This window comes from Astyanax mexicanus, chromosome 3, assembly GCF_023375975.1.
Source record: "Astyanax mexicanus isolate ESR-SI-001 chromosome 3, AstMex3_surface, whole genome shotgun sequence".
NCBI classification, from domain to species: Eukaryota; Metazoa; Chordata; class Actinopteri; order Characiformes; family Acestrorhamphidae; genus Astyanax; species Astyanax mexicanus.
In genome coordinates, this window is record NC_064410.1 from 63,202,857 (window position 1) to 63,215,066 (window position 12,210).

The following is a 12,210-nucleotide window of genomic DNA, read 5'->3' on the forward strand; positions in this document are numbered from 1 at the left end:
TAGCATATTATGTATAGCATATGTAAAGCATATCATGTATAGTGTATAATGTATAGCATATTATGTATAGTGTATAATGTATAGCATATTATGTATAGTGTATAATGTATAGCCTATTATGTATAGTGTATAATGTATAGCATATTATGTATAGTGTATAATGTATAGCATATTATGTATAGTGTATAATGTATAGCCTATTATGTATAGTGTATAATGTATAGCCTATTATGTATAGTGTATAATGTATAGCATATTATGTATAGTGTATAATGTATAGCATATTATGTATAGTGTATAATGTATAGCCTATTATGTATAGTGTATAATGTAGAGCATATTATATATAGCATATGTAAAGCATATCATGTATAGTGTATAATGTATTGCATATTATGTATAGTGTATAATGTATAGCATATTATGTATAGTGTATAATGTATAGCATATCATGTATAGTGTATAATGTATAGCATATCATGTATAGTGTATAATGTATAGCATATCATGTATAGTGTATAATGTATAGCATATTATGTATAGTGTATAATGTATAGCGTATTATGTATAGTGTATAAAGTATAGCATATAATGTATAAAGTATAGGGTATACAGCACAGTGTATAAAGTATAGTGTATAGTGTATATCACTGTCCAATGAAAAACAAGCATTTTTAAAGTAGAGAGATAAAACCTTCTTAACTTTCAATGGAAGTTATTGTAAAATATTTCAGGTAATTTTGAGGAAATTCTATTGGTCCATTCATCAAGAAATTGTGTAAGGGACAGTTGGTTTGTTGAAATTATGTAGGAACCTAAAAATCGACAAAAATGGAGAAACTTGTTTTTCATTGGACAGCGACAATATAATGTATAGTGTATAGTGTACAGTGGTTGGCCAATAAAACTGAAACACCTGTCATTTGGAGCAGCCTGGTGTTCAATCTTCATTAATTGCACATTATTGCACCAGTAAGAGCAGAGTGTGAAGGTTCAATTAGCAGGGTAAGAGCACAGTTCTGCTCAAAATATTACAATGCACACAACATTATGGGAGACATACCAGAGTTCAAAAGAGGACAAATTGTTGGTGCACGTCTTGCTGGAGCATCTGTGACCAAGACAGCAAGTCTTTGTGATGCATCAAGAGCCACGGTATCCAGGGTAATGTCATCATACCACCAAGAAGAACCAACCACATCCAACAGGATTAACTGTGGACGCTGTAAGAGGAAGCTGTCTGAAAGGGATGTTCGGGTGCTAACCCGGGTTGTATCCAAAAAACATAAAACCACGGCTGATCAAATCACGCAGAATTCAATGTGCACCTCAACTCTCCTGTTTCCACCAGAACTGTCCGTCACCACAATCAATTACTGTGATCTAAAACCAGGTGTTTCAGTTTCATTCTCCAAACCCTGTAGGTTTTGTCAGTGTAGCAGTTCTGTATGATGTATAAATAATAAATAGATAAATAAATAAATAAATAAATAAGTGATGGGGTCAGGCCGTGGATAAGCTGCTCGCTGGGTCTCGGGTGTTTGGACAGTTTGAGCAGTAAAACAGCTGATTGATTTGTGACGTTTTGATTGGCCGGGTGGTGCGAGTGTGCTGCGTGGTCAGCGATTCTGCGGTTATTTGAGGGAATGCGCTGGATGCAGCTGACGCATGGGAAGCTGGAGATGCATCAGGATGACAGCGTGTGTCTGAGGAGGGTCTGGTGAGACACTTTACCCTGACCCCCGTGCATTAGTGAGAGAGAGAGAGCGGTGGGAGGAGATGCTGACAATGGCTGACATTTCTGCCTCTGTAAGTGAGGAGAGTAAATCGCAGCATTAATGTTGCATGAACTCAAGCTTACTGACTGATGAAGGGAAGGAGTGTGTGTGTGTGTGTGTGTGTGTGTGTTCAAGAGATGGGTTCTTCAAAAAGAAACCCCCCACATCCCCTCTCCATATTTTACGTAAAGGTCACAAGCAAGACTTCTTCTAAAAACACTCTGAGCTTCAGAAATACACCACAGTAGAAACTCACAGTAGTGAGTGGAGCTCAGTGAGAAAAAGAGTCGGATTTGGTGATTCTGTATCTACTGTAACTGTAGATTAATTACAGAGCAGTACGGGTACAACAGATTACAGTGCTGGTGATTCTGTATCTACTGTAACTGTAGATTAATTACAGAGCAGTATGGGTGCAACAGATTACAGTGCTGGTGATTCTGTATCTACTGTAACTGTAGATTAATTACAGAGCAGTATGGGTACAACAGATTACGGCGCTGGTGATTCTGTATCTACTGTAACTGTAGATTAATTACAGAGCAGTATGGGTACAACAGATTACGGCGATGGTGATTCTGTATCTACTGTAACTGTAGATTAATTACAGAGCAGTCGGGGTACAACAGATTACAGTGCTGGTGATTCTGTATCTACTGTAACTGTAGATTTATTACAGAGCAGTACGGGTACAACAGATTACAGTGCTGGTGATTCTGTATCTACTGTAACTGTAGATTAATTCTTAATTCTATACAGTGAATAGCTCTATTTGAGTAATGTTCTAATCCATATTATGAGAAGCAAGAACTACTAAAATGACTTTAGGAAAAAAATGGTCAGTCAATCCTAAAAGAAGAATTTTAAAAACTTTGAAAGTTTCCTCAAGAGCAGTCACCATGAAGACCATCAAAAACATTACAATAATGGAACTGGCACTCATCAGGGACACCTAAGGAAAGGAAGAGCAAGAGTTTTCTCTGTTGTACAGGATAAGTTAATCAGAGTTACCAGCCTCTGAAACCACAAGTTAACAAACAGCTCCCAGATAAGAGTATCTAAATGCTTCTTCACAGAGTATTTTGTATTTTGGTTTGTTTAACACTGTTTTTAAGTTACTACTTGATTACTTACACTACCGTTCAAAAGTTTGGGGTCACTCAAACAATTTTGTGTTTTCCATGAAAAGTCAAACTTATTCACCACCATATTGTGAAATGAATAGAAAATAGAGTCAAGACAGTGACAAGGTTAGAAATAATGATTTGTATTTGAAATAACATTGTTTTTACATCAAACTTTGCTTTCATCAAAGAATCCTCCATTTGCAGCAATTACAGCATTGCACACCTTTGGCATTCTAGCTGTTAATTTGTTGAGGTAAGCTGGAGAAATTGCACCCCACGCTTCTAGAAGCAGCTCCCACAAGTTGGATTGGTTGGATGGGCACTTCTGGCGTACCATACGGTCAAGCTGCTCCCACAACAGCTCAATGGGGTTCAGATCTGGTGACTGCGCTGGCCACTCCATTACCAATAGAATACCAGCTGCCTGCTTCTGCTGTAAATAGTTCTTGCACAATTTGGAGGTGTGTTTAGGGTCATTGTCCTGTTGTAGGACGAAATTGGCTCCGATCAGGCGCTGTCCACTGGGTATGGCATGGCGTTGCAAAATGGAGTGATAGCCTTCCTTATTCAGAATCCCTTTTACCCTGTACAAATCTCCCACCTTACCAGCACCAAAGCAACCCCAGACCATCACATTACCTCCACCATGCTTAACAGATGGCGTCAGGCATTCTTCCAGCATCTTTTCATTTGTTCTGCGTCTCACAAACGTTCTTCTTTGTGATCCAAACACCTCAAACTTGGATTCATCCATCCACAACACTTTTTTCCAGTCTTCCTCTGTCCAATGTCTGTGTTCTTTTGCCCACCTTAATCTTTTTCTTTTATTAGCCAGTCTCAGATATGGCTTTTTCTTTGCCACTCTGCCCTGAAGCCCAAAATCCCGCAGCCGCCTCTTCACTGTAGATGTTGACACTGGTGTTTTGCGGGTACTATTTAATGAAGATGCCAGTTGGGGACCTGTGAGGCGTCTGTTTCTCAAAGTAGAGACTCTAATGTACTTATCTTCTTGCTTAGTTGTGCAACGCGGCCTCCCACTTCTTTTTCTACTCTGGTTAGAGCCTGTTTGTGCTGTCTCTGAAGGGAGTAGTACACACCGTTGTAGGAAATCTTCAATTTCTTAGCAATTTCTCGCATGGAATAGCCTTCATTTCTTAGAACAAGAATAGACTGTCGAGTTTCAGATGAAAGTTCTCTTTTTCTGGCCATTTTGAGCGTTTAATTGACCCCACAAATGTGATGCTCCAGAAACTCAATCTGCTCAAAGGAAGGTCAGTTTTGTAGCTTCTGTAATGAGCTAGACTGTTTTCAGGTGTGTGAACATGATTGCACAAGGGTTTTCTAATCATCAATTAGCCTTCTGAGCCAATGAGCAAACACATTGTACCATTAGAACACTGGAGTGATAGTTGCTGGAAATGGGCCTCTATACACCTATGTAGATATTGCACCAAAACCAGACATTTGCAGCTAGAATAGTCATTTACCACATTAGCAATGTACAGAGTGTATTTGTTTAAAGTTAGGACTAGTTTAAAGTTATCTTCATTGAAAAGTACAGTGCTTTTCCTTAAAAAATAAGGACGTTTCAATGTGACCCCAAACTTTTGAACGGTAGTGTATGTGTTGCTTCATAGTCTGATGGATCACTTCCCTGTTCATTTACTATGTAGGAAAAAAAAACAGAAAAATAAAATAACATTGAATAAGAGGATCTGGACCAGAACAAACCAACTAATAAGCATAAAATGGCCTTAAAAGTTGTTTTAACACTTAACACTAAACAAACCAAACAGTGGTTTATCTGATCCAGACCAAGACCATCTCTTTTGTATTGAGATTGAATTTTTTTTTTTTTTGGTCTGGATTGTGGTTTATAGCCCTTTTCACACTTGATATTTGGATCAAATGAAAATCATTCTCATTCTCTGCAGCAGCTAGTAAAACAAAATATTCAGAAAAATGAGTCGATCAGGAAAAGCACCGTGTCTACATCAACCCGTGAATTAGTATTCATGGCCCCGCCCACCTCGGCTCGGGACCGCCCACAGGCAGAGCTGAAGCTGGGCAGCGACGCCGTCTCGTCAGATAGGAGATAACTAACAGCGCTAGAAACAGCATGCAGTTCATTCCTGTGTTATTTGTGCGAATAACACATCAGTGTTTATATACTTTACCCAGTAATTCAGAGCTAAGAAACAAATGGTTAGAATTAGTCTATGGAGGAAAAACACCACCAGCCAAGTACAATTGAGATATATAGGTGTAGAGATGTTTAGAACAGTTCTAGTTAAAACACTAGTTAAAAGTAAAAATCCACTACCTCTGTGTGTAATGATCTATAGATTTAAATAGGACCTCCGGTGGATTTGGCGTTTTACTCTGAGAGACTCTAAGACTAGGTCAGTGGCTGAACTGCACTTAGCAGGGCATTGTCCCCCCCATTCCACTCCTCCACCGGACTAAAGCAGTGTTATACCGGATCACCGGAGCACTTTTTTCCACAAAAAACACAAAAGCTCACATGGCATTCATTCATACTAGAGACACAACTAGACATTTTAAAATTAATAAAAAACATTTTGGGCAATTTAACAACGCAACCATTAACTATTGGTTTTAATTAATTTAATTTTGGACTTAAACACAATGAATTGTATTTAATATTTTTTAAAGTTGACGCACACACATTAAACAGAAGCCAGTAATCGTACAATTTATCACACACAACCGTCTGACCATCAGAGTCCACAGTGTCCACACTTTAACCAGAGTCCAGCAGAAACAAAGGGTTAAAAGCAAAGTTTATACGGTCAGGTGAGTCAGGTGGTCACTCAGGTATGGGCTCTACAAACTGGAAGACGTTCTCATCATACAGATCTTCAGGAAGCTCCTCCTCTCCGTCAGCGAAAAACGTGGGGAAGGGTGGGTTCCTGTTCTTCTCCAGACGTTGAGGCAGGATGGTGTCTCTGACCTGAACAAACCCAACCAAACAAGAACATCAGGAAAACGTTCCCTGGTTGAAAACTAAATGCTAAATGTTAAATCATGCATTAAAAACATTTTTCTGTGAAATATATAGATGCTCTTGTCTGGGGAGTTTGTGAACTTGGTTGGTTTTTGAGGCTGGTAACTCTGAATAACTAATCCTCTACAACAGAAGAAACTTTACAGGTTTAAATAGGATCTCCGGTGGATTTGGTGTTTTACAGAGACTCTAAGACAGGGGTGTTCAAACGTTTTTTGGCAGGGAGGGGGGCCAGAAGGAGAAATATATTTGAAGTCACGGGCCACACTGCCCTAGAAATGCGCACTCTCTCCGCTTTTAGACTCTTTGGCCCGTTTTTCTGTGCTAGAAATGTGCACCCTCTCCGCTTTTAGACTCTTTGGCCTGTTTTTCTGCGCTAGAAATGCGCACTCTCTCCGCTTTTAGACTCTTTGGCCCGTTTTTCTACTCTAGAAATGCGCACTCTCTCCGCTTTTAGACTCTTTTGCCCTGTTTTTTCTGCTCTAGAAATGCGCACTCTCTCCGCTTTTAGACTCTTTTGCCCTGTTTTTCTGCTCTAGAAATGTGCACCCTCTCCGCTTTTAGACTCTTTTGCCCCGTTTTTCTACTCTAGAAATGCGCACTCTCTCCGCTTTTAGACTCCATGGCCCGTTTTTCTGTGCTAGAAATGTGCACTCTCTCCGCTTTTAGACTCTTTTGCCCCGTTTTTCTACTCTAGAAATGCGCACTCTCTCCGCTTTTAGACTCCATGGCCCGTTTTTCTGTGCTAGAAATGTGCACCCTCTCCGCTTTTAGACTCTTTTGCCCCGTTTTTCTACTCTAGAAATGCGCACTCTCTCCGCTTTTAGACTCTTTTGCCCTGTTTTTTCTGCTCTAGAAATGCGCACTCTCTCCGCTTTTAGACTCTTTTGCCCTGTTTTTCTGCTCTAGAAATGTGCACCCTCTCCGCTTTTAGACTCTTTTGCCCCGTTTTTCTACTCTAGAAATGCGCACTCTCTCCGCTTTTAGACTCCATGGCCCGTTTTTCTGTGCTAGAAATGTGCACTCTCTCCGCTTTTAGACTCTTTTGCCCCGTTTTTCTACTCTAGAAATGCGCACTCTCTCCGCTTTTAGACTCCATGGCCCGTTTTTCTGTGCTAGAAATGTGCACCCTCTCCGCTTTTAGACTCTTTTGCCCCGTTTTTCTACTCTAGAAATGCGCACTCTCTCCGCTTTTAGACTCTTTGGCCCGTTTTTCTGCTCTAGAAATGTGCACCCTCTCCGCTTTTAGACTCTTTTGCCCTGTTTTTCTGCTCTAGAAATGCGCACTCTCTCCGCTTTTAGACTCTTTTGCCCTGTTTTTCTGCTCTAGAAATGCGCACTCTCTCCGCTTTTAGACTCTTTTGCCCCGTTTTTCTACTCTAGAAATGCGCACTCTCTCCGCTTTTAGACTCTTTGGCCCGTTTTTCTGCGCTGGAAATGCGCACTCTCTCCGATTTTAGACTCTTTGGCCCGTTTCTGACACCTAGCGTTCAAACTTTGAATCTCACATTATAAAAACCTGCTTAACAGCGGGCCAACTTTCATTCTATTTCTAAAATACCTCGCGGGCCGCTCCAAAAAAGGAAACGGGCCGCAAATGGCCCGCGGGCCGTAGTTTGGACACCCCTGCTCAAAGACTAGATCAGTGTCTGAACTGCACTTAGCAGGGCATTATTACACATGTTGTAAAGTAACATATGACATTGCAAAGACTGTTATTAGTGTAAAAATGTCTATTTTAAAACGTTATTTTAGGTTATTTCTGATGAATTTATCCTGTGCAACAGAGGAAACTCTCGCTCTTCTATCCTTTCCTGGGGCGGTCCTGATGAGTGCCAGTTCCATCATTATAATGTATTTGATTGTCTTTGAAGTGAATTCAAAGTTGGATGAGTTTAGTGTTAAAATCTACAATACAGAACATTTTATACAAATTATGAAAAAACACTGAATTTAAGGTGTGTCCAAACTTTTAACTGGTACAGTATAGGCTAAGGATGAAGTGACTCAAATCTGATTTTTTGCACAATGTGTCTCAGATCTGATTTTTAATTGCTGTGTGAACGTGTCAAATCAGTTTTTTTTTTATTTTTTTTATATGAGTCATTTTCTTATGTGGTCCTAAATTGGATACATATCCGATCCGTGAACATGTGACATGAATGTGAACGGTCAAATCAAATCTGAATTCACGTGTCTTTCAGCTTTTACACATTAGCATTAGCATTAGTGCTACGTGGTTCTCTCACGTACCCACACTGAATCTCTCTTGATTCAGCTGTGCAGCTATAGCTGCTAAAAAAAACAGCAAAAGCAAACCACCTGTCCTTTTTTCACCTCCTGGACCTGAGCATGAACTTCAGATCAGCTGTTTCCTGTTTCTCCACTCCAGCAAAAGATGCTCCACATATGAGCTGCTAACTCATCCATTTATAACCCTTTATAAAGCTACGAGTCTCTCCTCTCTCTAATATGAGGGTTTTTATTTGTTGTTGGTGAAGAAGGAGGCGTTTATACAGGTATCAATGTGCAGCATGTGAGACGATTCAGGAACAGATTCTGTGTTCACATTACACACAGATACAGATCACTTACATTTACAGTGAATGTGAACCGTCAAGATACACAAATCTGATCTGAATTCAGGATGTATTTAGGAGTTTCTGCAGGTCTGTACGGGTCAGAACAAAGCGCTGACTAGGCAATCGATGCACTGATAGTTATTAATGAACTTTATACACTCCAGCGTAGCTCTGTATTGATACAGAGATAGATGACGCAGCATTAGAGAGTGTGTGTGTGTGCGTGTAAGTGTGTGTGTGTGTGCCAGGGCTAGTGTTGGAACAGAAAGTTATTTTAGCATCACACTGCTGAAAGTGACGAGCACAGCAGAAACAAGACAAAAGCTCAGATCTGGAGCAAAGCAGAGTATAATTACAAAACTGTGCGAGTGTGTGTGTGTGTGTGTGTGTTATGGCTGCAACGATTAGTCAATATAAAATCAACTAAAGCGACTATAAATATTTAATGCCTTGACGCCCGTCTCCAAAAGTGTCCAAACACAACAGATTACAGCATTACTCACTGAATATATGATGTATGAGACCTGGATGGAGCTGCTCAGCCATGTACCGTATTTTTTGGACTATAAGATGCACTTAAAATACTTCAAATACTTAAATTTTCCCCAAAATCATCAGTACTCCTTATAATCCGGTGCTCCTTATGTATAAATTCTACCAGTCAGGTATTAAGGAGCAGTAAAGCCACTCTGCTGAAGTACAGAGTTATACAGGAGTTTCAGTTTAGTTCTCCAGCGCTAGCCATTTCCCCGTTCTGAGGTAAGTTTTATCAGCCAGTAGTCTGCTCATAATCCTGCTGAAGCAGCAATAGCCACTAACCATGCTCACCATTTCCCTGTTCAGGGAAATACCTAGGTAGCACTGCTGGAACAGCATTAGCATTAGCCGCTAACTACGCTTGCTATTTCCCCGTTTAGAGGAGAGTATTATCGTACTATAGCCTGCTGCTAACCCCAGCTAGCACTGCCGGAGAAGCATTAGCATTAGCTGCTAACCACGCTAGCCATTTCCCCGTTCAGAGGTAAGTTTTATCAGCCAGTAGTCTGCTCATAATCCCGGCTAGCACTGCTGAAGCAGCAATAGCCACTAACCACGCTCACCATTTCCCTGTTCAGAGGCGAGTAATATTGGATTGTAGCCTGTTTCTAACCCCAGCTAGCATTGCTGGAACAGCATTAGCATTAGCAGCTAACTACGCTTGCTATATCCCCGTTTAGAGGCGAGTATTATTGGACTATAGCCTGCTCCTAACTCCGGCTAGCACTGCTGGAGTAGCATTAGCTGCTAACCACGCTCACCATTTCCCTGTTTAGAGGCGAGTATTATCGGACTATAGCCTGCTCCTAACCCTAGGTAGCACTGCTGGAGCAGCATTAGCATTAGCTGCTAACCACGCTCACCATTTCCCTGTTCAGAGGCGAGTAATATTGGATTTTAGACTGTTTCTAACCCCGGCTAGCACTGCCGGAACAGCATTAGCATTAGCGGCTAACTACGCTTGCTATTTCCCCGTTTAGAGGCGAGTATTATTGGATTGTAGCCTGTTTCTAACCCCTGGAGCAGCATTAGCATAAGCTGCTAACCACGCTCACCATTTCCCTGTTTAGAGGAGAGTATTATCGGACTATAGCCTGCTCCTAACCCTAGGTAGCACTGCTGGAGTAATTAGCCTTTAATGCTAATGCTCCAGCCTTAGTGCTGGAGAAATGTGGTTGTTTAAGTTTACTGTAAATAAACAAAAGTGCTTTACTCACCCAAATAAACAGTTTTAGGAGAGAAATCTGTGTAGACTAACATCCAGCACTCGTTTGACTTTAAAGGGGACATGAAACATTTCAGTTTGTACAAGTTTTCTAAGGGATTTAATATAATGGAATTTATTTGGGGGGAATTTTTTATATAAAATGTTTACACACTAAATTATAATATATTTATGTTTGTTACGTTTGAGCTAGGGCGCCGCCATGTTGCCCGTGCAGCGCTGGTGACATCACGAGGTTGGTTGGTTTAAGATCCCAGGCATATAGCTAGAGGAAAAGAGCTTATTTGTTTGTGGAGATTATGGATGAAGACGAAGCTGAACTAGGCTAACGTGGAGCATTCACTCAGAGATCTTTCCTGTATAAACCTGAGCAGAACTTTTCAGATGCTGTTCTGAGAGCGAAGGGTTTTGGGAGTGTTTATTCTCTCTCTACGTGAAGCCGTGCAGAACCCTGCAGCCCGTCAACAGCAGGTAACCTACTGCCATCCAGTTAACCAGCTAGTTTATATACATTTAGCTATTTAACATGTAAAGTCCAGAGTTCATTAAGAATGAATGAAACGAACATGATTTAAGTGGATATTGAAACACCCAGGCGCTGTTTGGTTGATAAACCGTTCAGTTTAGAAGTTAGAAAGCTTACTGGGTAGCTAGCTTCATCTAGTTAGTGTTAGCTAGTTAGCTAGCGTTGGCTAGCTATGGTAAGATAGCTAGAAAAGTAGCTAACGCTAACTATGTTATCTTCAAATTGTCAGTTTATCTAGACTTTCGGTAACGGTACCTCTCGCTGAGCGTGTTGTTCTCGTTCCGTTCGGCTCACAGCTGCCGCTCTCATAGTAACGTTACTATCAGTCGGACGGTCTGTACATCCCAGCTGATCAGAGGACAAATAAAAAACGGAGGAAAAAAGCCTCGGACTTCAGCTTATTTATCCGGCGCTAATGCTCCTGACTTAAACCCCTCTCCTTCATATAGTCCTGGTCTAGAACGTGCTCGCCACTAACCCCTAGCATTGCAGCTAACCGGAGGATTCTCTCGCTTCAGCGCTGCGAGCCCCGCTGAAGGTATGAAAGTGAAAGTACATATTTCTCATTCCTCACCCTATTAAATTTCACTACTCCCAGTATTACTACACCCAGGGGCAATACAAAAGTGTCCCCCGCTCTGCATTGAGTTTTGGTTTGGATTTTATTAGCTATTGAGGAATTAATTTACGGTAGACTCATAGATTATAGTAGTGAGGCGTTCGGGAACCAACCTCGTGACGTCACTTTCAGTGCTGGGACAAGATGGCGCTGCCCTTACTTAAAAAATGACATTTAGATTGCTCATTATTTTAATTCCGCTTCACTGACAACTGTTAAACTTATCAGATTTGTTAGAGTGAAAATACATCTTGTGAATTAAACTAAATACTTGAAGTGTTTCATGTCCTCTTTAAAAGAAAGTACTTTTTTATTACAATTTTGATTACTTGGCTTAGCTTTACTTAACTTAGTTAGATACCACCACAAGACGTCCCCAAACTCTCGTTTACTGAAGCATTAAGAGTTTCTTTTACTAAATCTAAGGGGCCGAGAAAACTCCTGAAAATACAGCCCCTACCATATTGATAATAATTATCCCCCCTCTACCAAACTTTATACACTTGGGACAATGTAGAGAAGTATCATTTCGAATTTCGAAATGTTTAAGTTTGTTTATTTACAGTAACCTTAGATTTACAATGTTGTGATTAAACTGGCGTGTTTTGGTGGTAAGAAGCTCAATAGCCCATACTAGGCTATATACCCCCCAAAAAACACCACTTGACGCCACTACTATACATATAATTGCATTTTACATTTCTTACATTTAAATATTTGAAGAAAACCAAAACTGAAGAAAAAACAAATGCGATTAATCCCAGTTAATTACACAATTTTGTTGTGAT

General features: G+C 40.5%; 1 protein-coding gene across 1 annotated transcript in view; it reads right to left on the reverse strand.

The window, feature by feature from the left end:
* Nucleotides 1–5,518: 5,518 nt before the first annotated feature.
* mrpl3 (mitochondrial ribosomal protein L3) overlaps nucleotides 5,519–12,210 on the reverse strand; it is a 38,193-nt gene continuing 31,501 nt past the window's right edge. The window contains exon 10 of the mRNA XM_022665325.2: nucleotides 5,519–5,879. Within this exon, the coding sequence (XP_022521046.2) occupies nucleotides 5,736–5,879 (144 nt within the window). The 3' untranslated portion in view covers nucleotides 5,519–5,735. The remainder of the gene's footprint in view (nucleotides 5,880–12,210) is intronic.